This window comes from Nerophis lumbriciformis, linkage group LG08 (genome assembly GCF_033978685.3).
Source record: "Nerophis lumbriciformis linkage group LG08, RoL_Nlum_v2.1, whole genome shotgun sequence".
Taxonomy (NCBI): Eukaryota; Metazoa; Chordata; class Actinopteri; order Syngnathiformes; family Syngnathidae; genus Nerophis; species Nerophis lumbriciformis.
Genome location: NC_084555.2, coordinates 31,311,341 through 31,335,010, shown reverse-complemented (window position 1 = coordinate 31,335,010; position 23,670 = coordinate 31,311,341). Strand labels below are relative to the sequence as shown.

Sequence of the window (23,670 nt, the reverse complement as noted above, 5' to 3'; positions counted from 1 at the left end):
AGTGATGTGTGGGTTATTACTGTAATCTACGTCACAGCAGCTCCAGGTAGACAAGGCACGAAGCAGAGTTTGTTCACGGAGCAGCCAGCCTGAAACGCGGGTGTTGAGGACAGATTTTTAAGTTAAAGTTAAAGTACCAATGATTGTCACACACACACACACTATGTGTGGTGAAATTTGTCCTCTGCATTTGACCCATCCCCTTGTTCACCCCCTGGTAGGTGAGGGGAACAGTGGGCGCGCCCGGGAATCATTTTTGCTGATTTAACCCCCAATTCCAACCCTTGATGCTGAGTGCTAAGCAGGGAGGTAATGGGTCCCATTTTTATAGTCTTTGGTATGACTCGGCTAGGGTTTGAACTCATAACCTACTGATCTCAGGGCGGACACTCTAACCACTAGGCCACTGAGTAGGTGTACAACAAAGTTCTGCAGAAAAGTGAAAAGGTGTTTTGGACCCTTTGTGTTCATGTTTTGTTGTTTTTGTTGCATTTTTCTTGTGTTTTGCTTGATTTTGAAAGATGACGATTGAGGAGGTGGTCTGAGAAGTAAAAGAGGAACAACGTTCATATGTTGTTTTTTTCAGTATATTATCGTTCATAGTTAATATTGTAAATCCCACATTATTTATTTCCAAGTACATTCTGGGTGTCTCATTTAGCAAAGAACCTTGAAAATTCCATTTGGATTTTTTCGGTGGTTCTATCAGACACTATTGCGAGTTTTTGTATCGGTGTTTATGGATCATGGATGATGTTTATTTTAGTTGCAGACACTGCCAAAGGAAGTCTTTGGTAGTATTTTTCCTTTGATTATAATAATTATTACTTTTATTAGTTATAATTAAATTAAAAAAGTACAGCAATTTGACAATGAGCTCTGAGTATCTGGTTTTACTGTCCACTTTTAGGTCTGTGCGGTATAAAATGAGCAAAACATGAATACAGTATTTGTTTTCACATTTTGTGTTGCAATCCTGTTCTTTTTTAGGTTAAGGTATACATGTTACAGGTTATATATCTTTTATTATTGAATATATCAAATGTGATGAATATTTAATGGACCACAATGGAAACAAGCCTTTTGGCTTTTTGTGCCACCCATTTGCCTTTTTAAAGCATTACATGGATTCAATTCTTTAAGATGTCAACAAACTTCTCAATCAATCAATCAATTAATCAAAGGTTGCAAACAACACCGAAAAGATTGATAGAAAATTAATAAAATCTCAACTTGTTTTTTATGTCATTGAAAATAAATATGCCTCAAAATATTGCAACTTTCTGAAAAAGCTGCCACGATTTTAGGCATTTTAGGAATCACAAAACCTACCCAAAAGTGCCGGTGTGCCTAATGTTAGTATATAGTATATATGTGCAAGCTTCATCTTTATCCTATTTCTTACGTATTTGTTTTGTACTGTATATAATGTTATCTGCAATCAATAGAGGTCTTGTCATTGACTGTAAAACTCACTGTCCTGTAGTAGCATAACACTGTTCCACACAGTTACTCCAAAGCTTAATATTAGCTGAGCCCTGAAACAAAACAGAAATATGGCCACAAGTCCTCCCCCCCCCAGCTTTGAACTTAACAAGCTTTTATGCGTTTGAAATTCTGATGAAAAAAGCTTCAAAGACCCCATTCCTTCTCTTCAAAAGGAGACAGTACCAGCGGAAGACAAATTTCAAATGTGTTTTTAGTTAGTTTTTAAGAGCATTATCTGCCCAAAATAAATGCAACAAAATCCCATTACTTTTGGCCCCATTGCCTTGTATCATGCAAAAGTGTGGAGATGGTTGTGCTGGCTAAGTGCCTTTTTATACACAACAAATTACAGTTATTTGTCTCCTCAGTGAAACACCAAATAGTTTCCCTGTTTAGATCCTACTTTGCACTTTTAGCCCTCAACATGTATCATTTCCTGTCTCTGTTCAACCTCATCAACACATTAGGATGATCTAGCTTTTGTTATAGAAACCATTGGTCCCATACTTGTCAGAGCCATTGTGTCGACTGAACTGATCATTTATTTCAAGTCATTGTCATAAATGCAGCACTACAATGCAATGGGCAGTATTTATCGACAAAGCCTAGCTAATAAAAGGACAGAACTTTTGTGTTATAATAACATCATGTCTTAAAATGAATAGTATTGTGTCATGTTGGCAGAAATTCTGCAATTAATTTGAACCAGTAATGTTAACACAACGTTGCCAAAGCAACCCATTTTAAGAACAGAATCGGTTCACTCCGAAATAGTACCACAGGAATTTGCAAAAAACATGTATTAAATACCTCAGTTTTAACAAGGCACACTATCAAACAACAACAACGGGGACTAACCTTTGTTTACGTCTCGGCTTTTTATTGTTGGTCACAGTCAGCAGACAGGTTTGTATTCACAAGAAGACTGAGAAGCAGAGCTAAGCTAAAGTTAGCTGAACCTGCCTGGCCCAGCCAAGGGCTCAAACCAGGGTCTACAGATTGAGAATCGAGAGCGCTAGCTAACAAGCTAAAAGCCCAACTGTGCTGTCAGCTCATTGTCCGGCCTGAGTGAGGTTCATGGCTGGTGAGGCACTAACTTCATCACAGTCAGATTTACAAACATATGAACCCTAAAGAGTATCTTAGTCACCATTTGATTGGCAGCAGTTAACGGGTTATGTTTAAAAGCTCATACCAGCATTCTTCCCTGCTTGGCACTCAGCATCAAGGGTTGGAATTGGGGGTTAAATCACCAAAAATTATTCCCGGGTGCGGCGCCGCTGCTGCCCACTGCTCCCCTCACCTCCCAGGGGGTGATCAAGGGAATGGGTCAAATGCAGAGGACACATTTCACCACACCTAGTGTGTGTGTGACAATCATTGGTACTTTAACTTAACTTTAACTTTACACATACAAACTGTAGCACACAAAAAAGCACATTTAATAAAAAAAATGTTATTATGGTCTTCATTCATCATTCATCATCAGCCGTTGTCAGTCCACTGCTGGACGAAAGCCTCAGCATGTTTCTGCCATAGTGAACAATCTCTAGCTGCTCCCTGCCACTGCACTGTTCCCCAATATTTGTCTATTTCATCTTTGTCTATTTCATCTCGCCATCTCACTCTCTGTCTTCCTCTATTTCTGCTCCCATTCATGGGTCCCCATGATGTCATTAGGGAAGTCCATCTATTATCTGTTCTCCTACTGATATGTACAGCCCACTTCCACTTACTTAATTTGATAGTTCTCATAATGTCTTGGACTTGCGTTTGTTTTCGTTATTATGGTCTTACCTTTACTTATAAATGAAGTCCATGCACCGCTGTTGTGCTGGATTAATGCACCCCCGCCGTAGAATGCACCCCCTGACGGGAGTGTTGTATCAACTAAAGCCCTCACTTAAACTTCCAACGTGCAAGATTGAATCTATTTAAAAAAGTGTAACCGAGGGTTTATAAATGTCGCCTATACTGTATGAAACTACAAAATAACAAACACGGAGGCTCCAGTTTACACGAGGACCACTTTATTTACCTTCTTTCAAAAACCTCCGCAACGTGACATCACTTCCGCTCTTAGCGCTTTCAAAATAAGAGCTCAAGGCATATACTGTATAACAGCGCATAACAAGAACTTAACATCACAAAGAGGAAAGCCCATAAAAATAGGTTACAAAAGTTATTTAATAAGAAGCCAAAAAGTGCAAAAACAATAATGTTTGTGTTGGAGGAGTTGTGAATTAAGTACACCTGCAGTCTGCAGGTGTACCTAATGTTGTGGCCCTGCAGTCATTCACAACTCCTCCAACACGAACATTATTGTTTTTGCACTTTTTGGCTTCTTATGAAATAACTTTTTTAAATAGATTCAATCTTGGACGTGGAAAGTTTAAGTGTGGGCTTTAGTTGATATAACACTCCCGTCAGGGGTTGCATTCTACGACGGGGGTGCAGGAGGCGGGATTACTGCGAGCCTCAGCCAGTGCGTCTTTTGCAGCCGTTTTATGATCGCTCAGCACAAGAAATACGTTACACACATACAGTTGTGGACAAAATACACTGTACATTATATACCTCAGCTAACTAAACTATGGAAATGTATAATATAGTTCATATAGCAATACGGTCTCACTGCACAGCAGGCCAGCAGTTAGCCGAGTCCGCAATCCATGGTGAGGCACAACGCAGTGCAACTGGCTGCTGTTCACAGCACCGTCTCTTCTCAGTATTTGAACGGCAAATGTGAAAATTCAGCGATTTTGAATACAAATTATCTAAAACTGGTGAAGTTAAATGGAAAATAACTATAGTATAATCACTGGATACATATAACAATTTAATATTTTTTTTTTCTTTTTACATTTTTTTTCTTTCCATGATGGCAGGTGAGGCCTCCAGTGACTGCACGCCACTGTTACCAACGTACTCTCGCACAGTATGCTTTTTTTTATTTTTATGTTTTGTTATTTCTGGCCTTGTATCTTCAAATGCAGAGATGGCCATTCTGATACTACTTCACTACTTCACACATATGGTATTGCTTTGGTGCGCTTGAAACTGACTAGTTACTCAAAATAGTACCTCGTAGTGACTGATAGTACCTGCTTTACCAATGTAAAAGTATCAATAGCAAGAAGAGCCATGCTAAGCCGAGTAGGTACTGTGATTAAGGGGAAATGATATGCAGGGAACTTGAGTTCACACTGATGTGCACACATGCATTAAAGCAAACACACAAAAGCCAACACAGTCCTTCAAGCGTATATACTGTACACGCAAACCCACATAGTTTGATGGTAAATGCGCACACAGACATGCAGGTCTTGTTAAACATGCACGGTGGTATGGTGCAGTGAGTCTCCTACAAATGGGTAAACACAAGCTTTTAAAGTACATACACACACAAACAAGCAAAGCCAGGCAAACGACCTGCATGGTAAAAGCATTTCCATACAGATTATTATTATATTTTGTGTATACAGGGTGATATACTGCTGACATTTAGCTCTCTCGCCTCTCTCTCAGCAGCACATGGTGAAGAACTGCGCGTCAGAGATTCAGTGTATGAATTATTAATGGTACAGATTAAGCGTGCCAGGACTCACTGTGGAGCCTGTTTGTTTTATTTAAGCATAATTATTTAATGGCATTTTGGGTGAAGATAGAATGAGGAGGGGAGGGAGGAAGAGGAGGTTGTCGGGGAGAGATAGGCTTTGTCAGGACACTAATTGGTAGTGAAATAATTACGAAGTGCTGGAAGCTTAACTCGAGTAACAGGGAGGGGCTGAGGCTTTATCAAACTTATACTACTGCTCTCTTATCTGTTGTCTTTTCCCTGTTGAGGCTTTCAGGTTTTCTTCCCATTTCTCTGTCTCATCTCACTTAATTCCTCTCACCTAGATGCAAAAGCCTCATATGTTGTTGCTTCTGTCTTTGGCGACACACTGCATTGTTGTGTGGTACCTTCGCAGTGGCACACACACACACACACACACACACACACACACACACGTACAACACAATCTACTGCCACCATCAGTCTGTCATCCAAGCAAACTGGTTCTGACAGCAAAGCTGATGCCTGGCATGCGTCTCTGCACACACACACACACACACTCACACACACACACACACATGCGCACACGCACACACATAGTGGGGTCAGGTCAGATTTCATTGTTTCATAGTTCAGTTGACGTCTACCTCATCTGCCAAAACAAACCAACGTTGTACACCCTGATGGAATAAATACCCCCTTGTTATTTTCTGCATTCAGATAGTTATTAAATTATTTTGGTGTTAGCTTTTCATAAGCAACTACATGTCTTGTTTAGTAGTTGAGTCTGTTGAATAGACGTTCCAAGGATGTGCAAAAAGATCATCATATCATAAGTTCAACAAAGTTTTGGTATTCATGAATACACTAGGGAAGTTGTTGCTTTGTCATCACATTGTCAACACTTTTATGCCTTAACGAGATCTGCACTTTTTTGGTATGTTGCCTATCAATCACAATCAGTATGAGAGACAAAAACACACATCTTTTTTTTTAAGATGCTAAAGATTAAAGGAAGTCTTGCAAGATGCGGCTAATGAGAGTCCCCTATGTAGCCTTCAAAGCCCTCTAAAAAGACTTCAAAATCGATATACTGTATACATATACAGTCGTGGTCAAAAGTTTACATACACTTAAAGAACATAATGTCATGGCTGTCTTGAGTTTCCAACAATTTCTACAACTAAATTTTTTTGTGATAGAGAAATTGGAGCACATACTTGTTGGTCACAAAAAACATTCATGAAGTTTGGTTCTTTAATGAATTTATTATGGGTCTACTGAAAATGTGACCAAATCTGCTGGTTCAAAAGTATACATACAGCAATGTTAATATTTGGTTACATGTCCCTTGGCAAGTTTCACTGCAATACGGTGCTTTTGGTAGCCATCCACAAGCTTCTGGCAAGCTTCTGGTTGAATTTTTGACCACTCCTCTTGACAAAATTGGTGCAGTTCAGCTAAATTTGTTGGTTTTCTGACATGGACTTGTTTCTTCAGCATTGTCCACACGTTTAAGTCAGGACTTTGGGAAGGCCATTCTAAAACCTTAATTGTAGCCTAAATGTGCTCTATAAATAAAGTTGATTTGATTTGATTTGATTTGATTTAGCCATTCCTTTACCACTTTTGACATGTGTTTGGGGTCATTGTTCTGTTGGAACACCCAACTGCGCCCAAGACCCAACCTCCGGGCTGATGATTTTAGGTTGTCCTGAAGAATTTGCAGGTAATCCTCCTTTTTTATTGTCCCATTTAATTCTAATTCTATTGGCAGCAAAACAGGCCCAGAGCATAATACTACCACCACCATGCTTGACTGTAGGTGTGGTGTTCCTGGGATTAATGGCCTCACCTTTTCTCCTCAAAACATATTGCTGGGTATTGTGGCCATCCATCCATCCATCCATCCATTTTCTGCCGCTTGTCCCGTTCGGGGTCGCGAGGGTTGCTGGAGCCTATCTCAGCTGCATTCGGGCGGTAGGCGGGGTACACCCTGGACAAGTCGCCACCTCATCACAGGGCCAACACAGATAGACAGACAACATTCACACTCACATTCACACACTAGGGCCATTTTAGTGTTGCCAATCAACCTATCCCCAGGTGCATGTCTTTGGAGGTGGGAGGAAGCCAGAGTACCCGGAGGGAACCCACGCTGTCACGGAGAGAACGTGCAAACTCCACACAGAAAGATCCCGAGCCCAGGACCTTCGTATTGTGAGGCAAATGCTCTAATCCCTGTCCCACTGTGCTGCCCGTATTGTGGCCAAACAACTCAATTTGTGTTTCATCTGACATCACATGGACAAAGATAAGACATTATCAAGGAAAGTTCTGTGGTCAGATGAAACAGAAATTTTGCTGTTTGGCCACAATGCCCAGCAATATGTTTGGAGGAGAAAAGGTGAGGCCTTCAATCCCATGAAAACCATTCATACCGTCAAGCATGGTGGTGGTAGTATTATGCTCTGGGCCTGTTTAGCTGCCAATGGAACTGGTGCTTTACAGAGATTCAATGGGACAATGAAAAAGAAGGATTACCTCCAAATTCTTCAAGACAACCTAAAATCATCTTAAATTGGGAAGATCGCTGTCCCTGTCTTGAATATATTAAAGTACGTCCACAGCGCGGACACGCTACCTCTGCTCCCGTACGTATGGCTGGTGTTAAAGTGTGTTAGTGTGTTATGGTGGTCATTTTTCCCATGGTCTGTGAACACACTGTGCCCACGGAGAATGAGCAAGTGTTGTGTGTCTGTGAAGCACGGAGAAAGACGTGTGTGCACGGAGGAAATACTTGCTGAAATTGGGCCCGGTGTTAGTATAAAAGCTAAAAAGTGTGTCGGACTTTGCTTGTTTTCTTCTGGACACTACAATATATTATATATTTTATTAGGTCTGGCGGCTAATGTGAAGCCTGTACATTAAGGGGATACCCTATGTATAGCATAGCGCTTTTATTTTGAAGCCGGAAAAGTGTGTGATTGGTTTGAGAAAGTGTCTTGACATGTTTTGATGTCGAATCGACTGTTTGCAATCCAAAAAAGTCTTCTTTCGACATCCTACTGACCGTCTTTCATTTCTGTTTAGCTTTTATGTCATCTTACTTACTAAAGCAGTCACAGTAACAATGTAAATGTTTTGTTATCACTGCACCTTAATCGTAATCTCACGACTCACGCAGCAGGTGTGTGTTGCAGGGATGTTGTCTCTTCTCACAGCCAAAAATGTGTCCTTTCGTGTCGGAACAACAACTTGCCATGGCTTTGAACCTGATACTTTCATAAGGTAGACTTTCTTTTGACCATTTCTGCTTGCTTGTGGCTCATCAGTAGCAAGTGAACTGCAGCCGAGTTAACCCGGCTATGGCACGGCCCGAGTGTCAAAAAGGAAGCATTCGCGTTAATTGGCCGTTAAAAAAATTAGCGCCATTATTGAAATTCATAGTTAACGCGTTATTATCACGTTCACTTGGACAGCTCTGATATATATATACCGTATTTTTCGGACTATAAGTCGCAGTTTTTTTCATAGTTTGGCCGGGCTCCAGTGCAACTTATATATGTTTTTTCCTTCTTTTATATGCATTTTCGGCAGGTGCGACTTATACTCCGGTGCGACTTATACTCCGAAAAATACGGTATATATATTTGTATTTTTATTTATTTATTTATTCTATAGATATATATGTTTGTATATATAGTCAGGACCGGCATGACTTTGTGGTGTAAATGTGGAGCGTGCCAAGCTATTTCCACAGAAATTGGGTGCTTTTGCTACAGTGAGTGGTACACAATGTCATTATCGATGAAGAGGCTTTTATTTGGCGAGGAAGAAAGTGCTCGAAGGAACTGCATCACAACAAAAGACAAACTGTTTGCGCTAACAAACCCTGCAGTGGTAGAAACTGTTTTCCAAAATCATCTGGAAACGTCTGCTGCCAGCTCGACCAAACGGCCAACTGTCCATCGAGTAAGTCACTATAATATTGATCTTGATACACCCAGCACGTTATGCTTCTTGGTACAACTATATAGGCTGTCGTATGAGAAGTGGACTAATTGTGTGAATGCATCATTTTAAACTTCTTCTATTTCTTCTTCTTCTCCAGATTTTGGCGCGCTCTACCTTCCACATTTTTCACCCGATTCAAACGGTTCCAACTTCAAACTGTTCAGCCTATTCAGGAATCACGGGCTTTCCCTAGATAAATTCCAAAAATTACCAGATTTCCCAGAATTCCAGGTTGTCCGGGACATTTGTCCCATTCAAAATTAATTGACCATTTTTCGAACTTCCACCATTTCCACATTTTTCAACCGATTCCACCTTCAACACATTCCACCATTCTGTAAATTCAAACTACTTTTTTTTCCAAATTAAAAAAAATTCAAGGATTTTCCAGAATTCCTAGTTTTCCAAAGCCCTACATCCACCCATTTTTCTGGCGACTACTTCTACCACATTTTTCAAAGCACTTCAACCGTTCCACCGTCAACACATTCCTTTTAATTAGGAAAAAAAAAAAAGTTGTTTTTTTAAATGGAAAATTTCCCGGTTTTCCCGAAATTCCAGGAATTCCGTAATACCATTTCTCAATTCAACATGTTACTACTTCAACATTTCTCGACCGATTTGAAAAATTCCAGCACCAACCATTTGAACTCATTCAGACCATTCAAGTTTTTTTAACCATTTTCACAAAAATTCCTGCTTTTTCTGAAATTCCAAAATTTGGGTGGAAATTCCATTTGAAATCAATGGGACATTCTTCAAAGTTCCACAACTCCCACATTTTTCATCTGATTCAAACTGTTCCAACTTCAAAATATTTAACCTGTTTGGGAATTGTGTGCTGTACTTCAACAACTCTAAAAACATTCCAGAATTTCAGTTCAACTTTAGCATTGGAGCATTCACACGCAATTCCTTTAGGAATTGCCTCATCTAGTTCTTTTCGGATACTTTAATATGATTGTTCATGTTTTTCATTCCGTACAGATTGGTGTCCTTTCGCATTGTACATTAAACACTCAAATGGGTTTCAGCTGCTGACGCACAAGCTAGCTTACGGCTAATGCCATAGCATGCCGTCACAAGAAGATGTGTTACTACGCTAGAAAAAGAGTTCCTCGGTGTTACTATCCTACAATAACAATGTCGCTACAGCTTGGTTATTATACAGGTTACGGAAAGTAAATGATGTATTGTTGGTGGTATTTAGGTCCATTTCTAGAGTGATTTGGAGGCAGAATGAATGCTCCTATTAGCAACATTGCCAGTCATCCAGAACAAGCTGATTATTGCAAATTAGAATGCCAAAAAAAAACGTATGTGAGCTTGTCACACATAAGGATTGTGAACGATAGGCAAAATTTCCAAAAAAAAGTGCAGTTCCCCTTTAATGCTAAAGGTAATTTGGACTGCACTTGAATAACTTGTGTTGTAATGAGTCATTGTCAAGGCACTACTTTGGTGTTAGTTTTAGATTATTTAGGTGGATTAATGCAATTTTTATAATGAATATTCATGAAATGAAGACTATATTGCAGGTAATAAATGCGTAAGACAATTTTACCCGCAAGGCAAAAGGTCACACAGCGACTCAGTTGTATGCAAGTTATGCAATACTGCATGTTGTTTTACCATACAGTGTTCCTTTTCCACTTTGTGGTTCACTTACTCCATTTTAAATGTGTAAATAGGTATTTTATATACACGTGAAGCAACATCTATTTAGTATTAGCCTTTCCCAATGTGACATCCGACACGGCTAACTATTGGCTGGTGACAGACCAATCACTTGACGGCTGATAGGCTCAGCCACATCGAGCTTCCTCTTTGCTTGAGCTCTGTGTGTTTGCTCCGCTGTTTTTCCGGTAACATTTGAATTTATTTCAGGCCTTACAACGTTGTCCAAATGTTGTGTGTCTTCAAAGGCTTCTGGCACAGAGCACAATTATTGTATATGTTACAATTACATAAGAGTGTAAAAACGGTTTGAGTGTTGTAAATGTTTAGGAGTGTGTAACTTTTTAAACAAAAAACTATTTTTCCGTCCTATGATTTTTGGTTTTGGATGATTTTTATGTATTAATACACTGTTTCAAAATGAAATAGTCACACATGTGAGGCTGTTCTGTAAAATAAAAAATATAAAAAAAGGAAACTAACCAAAGCAAGATACATCGTTTTTAAAGTGAAATATCGAGGTAAAAAAATAAAAATTCAAATACCCTGGATTCCAAAGGGTTGGATATAATATGATATTGTTAAATATGTGTCATTGATTTAATAGTTTCTAAGTCATACATTGTTGCACTTGAGTAGCATGGAGTGGAATGTTCCCCACAAAAAGTCACAAACTTAAAATAAAGGCTAAAAACTACTTGACAAAAAATTGCACAACCATGTGAAGTTGAAAGAAGCTCCTTCTCTCAAGCCTAATGAATAAGATACATAGTTTATCAATGTAATTGTTTGGTAATAGTTTGAAAAAGGTTATCAAAAAAAAGACCACACTAAAAGAAACGCATCTAAAGACGACGTCTCAATTTTCAACCATCGTTACTTAGACTCTGCCTATGGCTGTCAATACGGGGACTATGGCGGCGCAAATTATTGCGCGGATTGTTTTCCCAGGATGCAAAGCAACTAGACTGGACTTTGCTTGAAGGTAAATACATCCTTTATTTTTACACTAACAAAAGAAACAAAAGGCGCGCACAAACTTGGCTCAGAAAACAAAACTAGCACTTGGGCAAAAACTATGGATGTGAAACAAATAAACACTTACTGGGACATGAGCAGAACAAAAACGTACGTGGCATGGCAAGAAGCATAAACGATGGAATAAGCAGGGCATCAAAATGACAGAGGTAAACAGAGTTAATGTCGCCAGGCCGACCAACAGAAAAAGACAGGCTTTAAATAACAGTGACATGATTGGTGACAAGTGTGTGAGTCCAAATGTGGAACAGGTGAAACAAATGGGTAACCATGGAAACAAGACAAGGGAGTGAAAAAGCAGGAACTAAAAAGAGTCCAAAAACCAAACAGAACATAACTTAAACAAAACATGATCCCAAACATGACAATGGCGTGCATAAATGTGTTTACACTGAGAAATGCATCAACATTTATTAAGCTGTCAGTATGCAGATATTAGCCAAAATGATGAGTACACAGTGCTCGGCACTTACACCCTCGATAATCGCCATCTTGGCTATGTATTTAAAGGGGTGGGACTACCAAACCAAAAGCAAAGGCAAAAGCAAATTGCTTCTGTATATATACTGTATGTATATACTATAATATGTAATATTTGAACAACACATTCAGAACATTTGTCCTCAGGACTGGACTGTGCACCTTACCTCCTTTTGCACTATTTTTCTTTTCTTTCTTTCCTATGTTTTGCATATTTATAGACTGTCGCACTGACACTGGAGTTGCTTTTAATCTCATTGTACCTGTGTATAGTGACAATAAAAGGCATTCCATTCTATTCTATGATACAAAGGGTACATAACGTAATCATAAATTACATTTTGATTATTGTACTTTGGGAGTAGTGGGGGTGGCAGATATTTGTGTTTCAAATGCTGGATTATAATTCATACTATTATAAAAATTCAATTAAAATGTCCATGTAGTATTATTTTTTTCTCTTGCCATTTATGAAAATGTCATCCTTGTAATTCTTTGAATACATTGCTTTTTTGTGTTCTTTTGAGTGTGACCGCAATAGTCCTGTTTGTTCTGTACTATATAATACCCCTAAACAAATGGTGTATTTTAGTCATTGAGCCAAGGCCATAATAAGGATTATTGTGTTGTGTTTATTAAATCTGTACATCCATTTTAAAGAGATTGTTTAAGTCCCCAGTAACACAATGTTAGCTGTAAGAAAAGTGCTCTTCAACCAAGTGTTTCCAGCACGTTCCTATAGTTGTGCTTCACTGCAAACTTTTGATAAAATATTGTTTTTATCCTAAACACATCGTGGCACGTCGCTAATGTTTCCAGTGTTATCTACGGGCTGCTTCAACGATTGCACACGAATGTTTTCCCTTCCCTCCTGCCACATGTTGACAGACTAACTAATCGAATATTCTCTCTTTGAAGCGGTGCCGCTGGATCCACTCAAGTGTGTGTGTGTGTGTGTGTGTGTGTGTGTGTGTGTGTGTGTGTGTGTGTGTGTGTGTGTGTGTGTGTGTGTGTGTGTGTGTGTGTGTGTGTGTGTGTTCTTGTATTTGTACCCTTCTTGAGACATCAACAAGGAAAAGTACCTTCAATATGAGGACCTGTGAACAAGTTAGGAACTGAAATCATGATCCCAATACGGAAAACCATTGCATCTAATAGAGAGCCAAATACTAGAGTCCGTGAACATTTCTCCAAAGTCAGGATTTTTTGTTGATTTAATGTGCATACAAAAGAAATCATCAACAGGTGCAAAGGCAGCAATATATGATAAAACAAGACGGCAGCTAAAGAAGGACTTCCCTATTCATCCCCGAAAAAACGTGACAGGTGAACGGCTGATTTTACGACTTCCGGTGCTGACGTAAGACAACCCATATGTGACCATAGGATGAACAAATACACTATGGTACTAAGACTATAGTGGCCATTAACAGTTAGCTCCTACAGCTTGGTAGCCCAAAGTGCGGCACAGGGGCCATCTGTGGTCTGCGACTCATTTGTCATCGGCCTTAAGCACATTACAAAAAACAAAAAATAGAGATCTCATATTCTTTCTGTTTCTGTAATATTGCAATATTTTCTCATAAAATTATTACTTTTTTATGTAAAATTATTACTTTTTAATGCAAAACGGTGACATTTGTCATATACAATTCTGAATTGTATCATAATATTGCCAATTGTTTTGTTGTTCCTGTAAAATAGTGACGGTTTTTTGAGTAAAATTATGACTTTTGTCGTAATTTTGCCAAGTATTATTATAATATTGCCAAAATGTTAGTTGTCTTATACAATTGTGACTTTTGGTCGAGTAAAATTACGACTATTTTCACAAAAGTTGCCAAAATTTTAAGTTTTTCTTGTAAAATTGCTAATGAGTAAAATTCCAACTTTTATCATAATATTGCACAAATGTTCAGTTTTTCTTGTAAAATTTTGACTTGCGTTGAGTAAAATGACGACTTTTATTATAATACTGCCAAAATTCTGCGTTTTCTTGTGAAATTGTGACCTTTTTCTTGTGAAATTCCAACTCATTTTTTCACAACGATCTTTTTTACATTTGCATAGTATGTATATGTTATTAATGTTGTAAATACACATCTTTATATATCTAGAAAGGCTGGTCCTAAAGAGGTCTCAAGAAGGTAAGCAATACAAGAATGTGTGTGTGTGTGTGTGTGTGTGTGTGTGTGTGTGTGTGTGTGTGTGTGTGTGTGTGTGTGTGTGTGCGTGTGCGTGTGCGTGCGCGTGCGCGTGCGCGTGCGCGTGCGCGTGCGTGTGTGTGTGTGCGTCCGTGCGTTGCAAGGCATTGTTGGCACATATCCATGTCTTTGTGCTCTTACTATGTGTTTATTTACATGTGTTTGTGCAATTACTTTTATTGCTTTCACGTGTACGGAGTGTGGTTGTGTAGGCAGCCTGACGGAATGAAATGTTGTTGATGCAGTTTTGTGCGAAGCAATTAAGTTGACTTAATTGGGTTTGTTTATGTTGGGAGTGTGCCACCTCCAGTCATGTGTTACTGCTACCGTGGGCAGCTACAGCACACACACACGCACACACACACACACACACACACACTCTCACACACACACAGACAAATTCACATATTCTTTCTGCAGCATGAATGCATAATGTAATGTTGTCTTCTTATACCCCAAATTGTATTATCGAGACAAAGTGAGAATATTGTTTAAAAAATAAATGCATTCACAATTACTGCATGTGGTGTTGAATAGTCTGAATTTGGTTTAGTCATGCATTTGATTGAATTAGAGCTGTATAATTTTAAGAAAAAACCTAATGCGATTTTTCTCTCCAAAATTTGAGAAATTGAGATTTGAGATGTTTATATTTTTTCAACAAATAAATTCAATAAACTTTAAAAATAACAAGTGGAGGAAGACATATTATGTATAGACTGTCATTGAACATATGTTTGTCTCAAAGTGCCCAACATTAGAACAATATGCAATAATTTACTTAAAAAAATATTGGCTTTATGCAGACAGACTCCGAGCTTTTGTCTACATCATGCTCTTAAACTGAAGAAAAAAACGATAAAAACTGTACAGTGATTACAATGTAATGTAATCATAATATATAATTAAACACAAGTAACCAATTAAAATTATATAAACTTATTTGTCATTACTGTAGAACTGTTTATCATTGTCCTGTAATTGGAAGGTAAATAACTTTGTTATCCTAAATAAAAAAGCAAATAAAAAAATACAACAGACTCATATCTGTAAGCAATAATTAACTAAAATAAATACTGAACATCTTAAAGTGCATTTCTTTCCTAGTTGGAAAAAGTAGGTCAGACGTTGTCTTTTTGTTTGTTGCCATCACGTGATCACAGCATTCTCGCTTGTTGTTCCTTATTGATGGGCTCATACTGCCCATCCAATTTGATATTGAAATATTACCACATGGGGGACATTTGCCTTGGAATACATTTTTTTCTTCCTAACTTTTGTTACTTTGCGGAACTTCTCACTGGCAAGTAGCGAGGCCCTCTGTCTGCTCTTCCTGTGTGTGTAAAGCTGGTGCCCCGCTCTCAGCCAAAGATTGTGAATGACTGAAAGTAGGGCTCACAGCAGCCATTGAATTCTACTGTTAAATAAACACGCTCAGGTGCTGAGAGTGATGCACAGAATGAGACATCTTTCTCCCAATTTGAAGCGAGACACGATCAAATGTGAGGCTCAACAATTCTGATTGGCAAACACATCTGACATTCAAATGGCATTGAAAAAAAAAAAACCAGGCTCTCGCGGTTACGTTATCGCACTAATTAAAACCTTGATGTCAATTCGATGTCGATTAAGTGTGCAGCCCTAATTTGAACTCTACCAGTCTTTTTGCTTCTTTATTATTTTGCGTATCAAAAGCGAGTGCAGTTTGAACAAACAAGAACAATTTAAAGGTTTGAATCCAAAGATAAAAGGTTGCATTTGCCATTCATTCTCCTTGCTGTGGGCCAAATCAATCCAGTGTGGTCCTTGTCTGCCATTGTCCTAATCAGACTTTCAACTTCTCATTGGATTTCAATGAAACCGACGCAGGCCAAAGACACGCACAAGCACATAATCAATGATTCTCAAATGGCTCTGCTCTCCTACAGGGGATTGTGCCCATGTGTTACCGCTTACACAAAGAGGTGGCACAGGGTCAGAAGAACTGACATGCCCTCTGGAAGTGCATTAACTGATTAACTGAACACTTAGACACACAAAAATCTTCTATGTATACCTGATGACTATTAATGTTGTGGTTCTGTCTTCTTCTTACAGGCTGCACCTTGACCCCACAGAGCTCTGGGAGCACACCAGATGGATCCCGCCCACCAATCACCCGCTCACCTATGGCCCAAGAGCGAGGTATGTAGATTACCATACGCGTGCATACTTTTATGTCAGCACTAATCCAGCTGGGGAATGACACCATAGTTCAGTTCAATACCTTGGAGACAAACATTTTTGCAACAAATTCCTAAAAAGCACTCCTTTTGTGTAGAGGAACCACTGTAAACACATTGGCTGATCTTTATGTTAACATTTTAACCTTGCTAGCACACATAGGGTCCAAACTTTTGATCTACATGTGGGGCCCCCCACATCTGCGGTCCCCTCCAAGGTTTCTCGTCGTTCCCAATGAGTTGAGGTTTTTCTTGCCCTGAGCCGAGGATGTCGTTGTGGCTTGTGCAGCCTTTTGAGACACTTGTGATTAAGGGCTATATAAATAAACTTTGATTGATTGATTGAAAGGCGTTCCTCAAAGAACCCCTTTGAGTTCTCTCCTTTTTGGCTATTACGATTTTTGGGGGGATTGTGAATGTAACTAAGGTGTTGCTGTAGCTTGATTTACGTCAGATGCAGTCACTAGTCATTTGTTCAACTTCAGTTACACTAGTAGTGTTCCTCAAGGTTCCGTTTCATCACAAAAAATGTGAGCGACTCACATTTTTGCAGCGATTTTATAAACACTAGAACAGGTGTCGGGAACCTTTTTGGCTGAGAGAGCCATGAAAGCCAAATATTTTAAAATGTATTTCCATGAGAGCCATATAATATTTTTTAACACTGAATACTAGAGATGTCCGATAATATCGGACTGCCGATATTATCGGCTGATAAATGCTTTAAAATGTAATATCGGAAATTATCAGGTTTCAAAATTATCGGTATCGGTTTCAAAAAATAAAATGTATGACTTTTTAAAACGCCACTGTACGGAGTGGTACACGGACGTAGGGAGAACTACAGAGCGCCAATAAACCTTAAAGGCACTACCTTTGCGTGCCGGCCCAATCACATAATATCTACGGCTTTTCACACACACAAGTGAATGCAAAGCATAATTGGTAAACAGCCATACAGGTCCCACTGAGGGTCGCCGTATAAACAACTTTAACACTGTTACAAATAAGCGCCACACTGTAAACCCACACCAAACAAGAATGACAAACACATTTCGGGAGAACATCCGCACCGTAACACAACATAAACACAACAGAACAAATACCCAGAACCCCTTGCAGCACTAACTCTTCCGGGACGCTACAATATACCCCCCCGCTACTCCCTCCCAAACCGCGGCCACCTCAACCTCCTCATGCTCTCTCAGGGAGAGCATGTCCCAAATTCCAAGCTGCTGTTTTGAGGCATGTTAAAAAAAATAATGCACTTTGTGACTTCAATAATAAATATGGCAGTGCCATGTTGGCATTTTTTTCCATAACTTGAGTTGATTTATTTTGGAAAACTTTGTTACATTGTTTAATGCATCCAGCGGGGCATCACAACAAAATTAGGCATAATAATGTGTTAATTCCACGACTGTATATATCGGTATCGGTTGATATCGGTATCGGTAATTAAGAGTTGGACAATATCGGAATATCGACAAAATAGCCATTATCGGACATCTCTACTGAATACAACTAAATGTGTGCATTTTTAAGTAAGACTAACATGTTTACAGTATAATAAGTCTCTTATTCTTTTTAATAACATTGTTATTCTGAAGGTAACCAATAATAAATTAAATAATTAATTACCATTAATGCGACTTCTGGTGCTGCATGGTTTTGTTGATGTCTTTGTAGTCGTTATTTTTAACACTGTGATTACCAGCGGAATTATTCATTACTTATCGTGTTAAGCAATGTCATCTAAGATTTATCTGAGAGCCAGATGCAGTCATCAAAAGAGCCACATCTGGCTCTAGAGCCAGAGGTTCCCTACCCCTGCACTAGAGTGCTGTCATATAGATGATCCTTGACAGCAGAGCGCTCCTGTAACTGACACAATAATTAAACCAAAATCAAATATCTACCGGACCAAACGCTGGTTCTCAGGAATATACAAAATAAGAATAATAGTCCTTAGCTTTGGGGAAATGTGGCCCTTAAAACATTTTAGTTGAATATCCCTGCTGTACATGTTTGTGATAATTGTATTGCTTAGATGTTGTGTAAGAAGACGCATCTTGTACACTGTTGACTCATAAGCAATGGTTCAGGCTGTATTTATTTCAAATCCAGTGAGAGATACATAGACATGCAGAGGTTTTTTGACCAAAATCGTTCAGAACAATAAAGTATGCTAACGTTTTAAATAGTATAACTCAAAGTAATACAGTGCCTATCTTTTCATACAGTGTACAACTTGACAGTTAATGTTGATGTGGGATTATATAAAAACATGTTGATCTTCTGTTGTTTGTGAAAATCTAAAAGAACAAATGATTAGAGGACATTATTGTGGTAAAAAAGTTATTGCTGACGTTTTTGTCCTTTGAGTAAATATGTGCTATATTTTGGCCAAAAATATTTTTTTGTGTTACCCCATTACACATAATTCCTCCTAAGGAAGGTTTTTTTCATGGTAAATTTAAAAAATGTGCATATGATACACTGGTAATTACCGTAAGGCGCACCGTATTTTAAGGCGCACCTTCAATGAATAGCCTATTTTAAAACTTAGTTCATATATAAGGCGCACCGCATTATAAGGCGCATAGAATAGACGCTACAGTAGAGGCTGGGGTTGCGAGACCTGTTGTGGCCCAATATTGGTCCATATATAAGGTGCACCGGATTATAAGGCGCACTGTCAGCTTTTGAGAAAATTGAAGGTTTTTAGGTGCGCCTTATAGTGTGGAAAATACGGTATTTGACAGTATCCCAAATCAAAACAGGACATAAAAGTCCTTCATTTTTCAAAGAGCACAAAAACATTACGATTCATATTTTTTTGTTTATTTTTTTTGTTCAAATTGCTCAATCGGCTTCACCGAAACAAAAAACCAAACATGTACTGTAATGTTTTTTTATTGTTGTTTTTTTTATAACCCTTTGAATGACTTTTAATCAAATGACTTTTTTCAATTACAGTATTTTACTAATTCATTATTTACTTATTATCTACTGTGACATTATCTTATCAAAATATTGCAGAAATGATCGGGGGGAAAAAACCATGTTTGATATTTTTGTTTATTGATACATTTTAGCAAAAAAAGGAAAAAAAAATCCCAAATGTTTTTATGTCCTTGAAAAGCATTAGGACATATATGTCCTGTTTGGTTTTGGTGATCATTCAAATTGGATGACCCCAGAGTGTTAAGAACTTAAACATTTGTTAAAGCAGCACTATTAGCTATAAAATAACAACAACTAGGAAATCAACAGAGAAGAGTGGATGAGGTCATTTCCCAACAAAAGGAAAATAAAGTAGTATCTAATAATTAATTCCAGTGTTGGAAAACACAGAGCTGGTGAAAAGTGTTGTGTTTTTGATTGAGTTTTTTCCTCAGAAATAGTCATCCACCTCCTCACACACACACACACACACACACACACACACACACACACACACACACACACACACACACACACACATACACACACACACACACACACACATACTTGCTGTACACACAAACACACTCCCACCCATACACACCCACTTTGCTCAAGTGCTTGCCTCCCTTAAGAGCCTCTCATCTCTTCATTTCGATAAATGCGCGGAATGTCCCTTTCCACTTTTTCGCATGTATGCTTTGGGCTGCCTCCTGTCCAGCTAAGAGCTCGGTTCACTTTGCCAGGAAGAGGGAGAGCATTTTGTGTGTGTTTGTGTGCGTACTGTGGGAGTGAACCAAGCAGAAAGAGAGAAATCCTTGAATGTGCTATTTGCTTTTAGCGCTTTCTACACATTGTTCCTCTCGCCATCCATTTTCCAGGCAATTTAAAGTGCGGTATTACATACTGGGTTTTTTTCCTCCTCCTCCTCCTCCTCCTCCTCCTCCTCCTCCTCCTCATCCTCGTCTCCCAACATCCCCTCATCCTAATGGAAGCAAAACATTACAATAATGTCCTCGCTCCTTAAACCCAACACTCGCAGCCTAAGCACTTTCAGGCCCCAATCGCTGCTCTTTCCCTCCTACTCACACTTTTTCTCCAAATGTCTTGGCCTCTGTCTCTTTCCCACACACATGCATTAATACAGCATTGATTGCTCTCCTTCTCTGTTATCTGCCCTCATGCAGCCAGACAAACAATAATAATGTGCACCCTTGCAAGGAACACAATTTTTGAAAATGTTGCATTTTTATTTTCGGCATGTCCACCATCAGCTGTACTTGTACAGTTTCAATGCAATCTAGTAAGGCTGCAGCAATCGATTAGTTTGTTTGACTAATTGAGTAATCGGATAAAACACACCTTTATAGCATCAATGTATCCATCCATCCATTTTTCTACCGCTTGTCCTCTCGGGATATTGTAGGGAAAATACTGTTGTTTAAATAAACAATACTCACCTTTTTATAATTATATTTATATGTAAATTTTGACCTTGTTCTTTTGTATATATTGTATTTTCACCTGCGCTCATATTTGATGACAATAAAGCGTTTTAGTCTATTCTATTCTACTCACATCAACATTTAAATTGCACTTTTAACATATCTTAACTAATTTTTTTTTAAATGATAAAATATGAGTTTATATTTATGTATACTCTCGTGTGCGCTCTATTGTAGCGGCTGTGCAGAAACTACAGCGCAGTATGTCTGCATATTTTAAGTCACAGGCACTAAATGTGTTCCAGATTTTATGAATGTTTATTAAATACACTAATTATACGATTAATTGAAGTAACACAAAAGAAATTGCAGCTTTTTTTATCAAATCGATTCAATCGATTAATCTCGTACCTAATTGTTATTCACTACTTAAAGGCCTACTGAAATGCGGTTTTCTTATTTAAACGGGGACAGCAGGTCCATTCTATGTGTCATACTTGATCATTTCGCGATATTGCCATATTTTTGCTGAAAGGATTTAGTAGAGAACATCAACGATAAAGTTCGCAACTTTTGGTCGCTGATAAAAAAGCCTTGCCTGTACCGGAAGTAGCAGACGAGTAGCGTGACGTCACAGGTTGTGGAGCTCCTCACATCCGCACATTGTTTACAATCATGGCCACCAGCAGCGAGAGCGATTCGGACCGAGAAAGCGACGATTTCCCCATTAATTTGAGCAAGGATGAAAGATTCGTGGATGAGGAAAGTGAGAGTGAAGGACTAGAGGGCAGTGGGAGCGATTCAGATAGGGAAGATGCTGTGAGAGGCGGGTGGGACCTGATATTCAGCTGGGAATGACTAAAACAGTAAATAAACACAAGACATATATATACTCTATTAGCCACAACACAACCAGGCTTATATTTAATATGCCACAAATTAATCCCGCATAACAAACACCTCTCCCCTCCCGTCCATATAACCCGCCAATACAACTCAAACACCTGCACAACACACTCAATCCCACAGCCCAAAGTACCGTTCACCTCCCCAAAGTTCATACAGCACATATATTTCCCCAAAGTCCCCAAAGTTACGTACGTGACATGCACATAACGGCACGCACGTACGGGCAAGCGATCAAATGTTTGGAAGCCGCAGCTGCATGCATACTCACGGTACCGTGTCTGCGCATCCAACTCAAAGTCCTCCTGGTAAGAGTCTCTGTTGTCCCAGTTCTCCACAGGCCAATGGTAAAGCTTGACTGTCATCTTCCGGGAATGTAAACAATGACACACCGGCTGTGTTTGTGTTGCTGCAGTCGGCCGCAATACACCGCTTCCCACCTACAGCTTTCTTCTTTGCTGTCTCCATTGTTCATTGAACAAATTGCAAAAGATTCACCAATACAGATTTCCAGAAAACTGTGGAATTTTGCGATGAAAACAGACGACTTAATAGCTGGCCACCATGCTGTCCCAAAATGTCCTCTACAATCCGTGACGTCACGCGCTGACGTCATCATACCGAGACGTTTTCAGCAGGATATTTCGCGCGAAATTAAAAATTGCACTTTAGTAAGCTAACCCGGCCGTATTGGCATGTGTTGCAATGTTAAGATTTCATCATATATATATATAAACTATCAGACTGCGTGGTCGGTAGTAGTGGGTTTCAGTAGGCCTTTAATTTACAATGTACTACTTACTTCTTATGACAACACATGTACGGTAAACTGTCGTAATTTGTTCCGGGCCTGAACGTGGTAAATGCATTTCTGCAAAGTAGGAATTACGATCGTAAGTCTAATATTTTAATAGAAATAACATAGAAATCTTGTTTACGACCTTCTAAACCCTGTTTTGAACATTATGAGAGCACTCTAGACATTAAATAACACTCACATTTACACTCCATTAAAACACTATAGCAGACATAATAATAATTACAGCTGTCCAAAATAACGAGTTAACTCATGTGAGTAATCACCAAAAAATATCGCATTTATCATGTACATATTCAGAATAATTACGCAATTTATTTTGACCGTACATGCTTTTTTACTGTAAAAATGTTCCTGGATGACATTTTTGTCTGTTTTTTTGTTTCTTGTTTTTTTTTTTTTTATATATATATAAATTAGTTTAGATTATGGAAGCGAGTAGTAACCTGAGATTTATCATGAATAATCCAAATTCAAAACTGTGATTAATCTGATTTATAAAAAAAAATCATAATTTGACAACACTAATAACAACTGAGATCGGTAGGCCGTGAGTTCAAACCCCGGCCGAGTCATACCAAAGACTATAAAAATGGAACCCGTTACCTCCCTGCTTGGCACCCAGCAATGAGGGTTGGAATTGGGGGTTAAATCACCAAAAATGATTCCCGGGCGCGGCCACCGCTGCTGCTCACTGCTCCCCTCACCTCCCAGGGGGTGAACAAGGGGATGGGTCAAATGCAGAGGTTAATTTCACCACACCTAGTGTGTGTGTGTGACAATCATTGGTACTTTAACTTCAATAGAAAATAAGCCACATACTGTACTAACCTTAGGAGCCATACGGTCTCATCTAGTGCCAATACGACGT

At 38.9% G+C, this 23,670-nt stretch overlaps 1 protein-coding gene across 3 annotated transcripts in view; it reads left to right on the top strand.

Annotated features, from left to right (window-relative positions):
- arid1b (AT-rich interactive domain 1B) overlaps positions 1-23,670 on the top strand; it is a 584,854-nt gene that overhangs the window by 438,781 nt on the left and 122,403 nt on the right. For all 3 annotated transcript variants that reach the window (XM_061968668.2, XM_061968667.2, XM_061968666.2), the window contains one exon: positions 16,561-16,647. In XM_061968668.2, the coding sequence (XP_061824652.2) occupies positions 16,561-16,647 (87 nt within the window). The remainder of the gene's footprint in view (positions 1-16,560; positions 16,648-23,670) is intronic.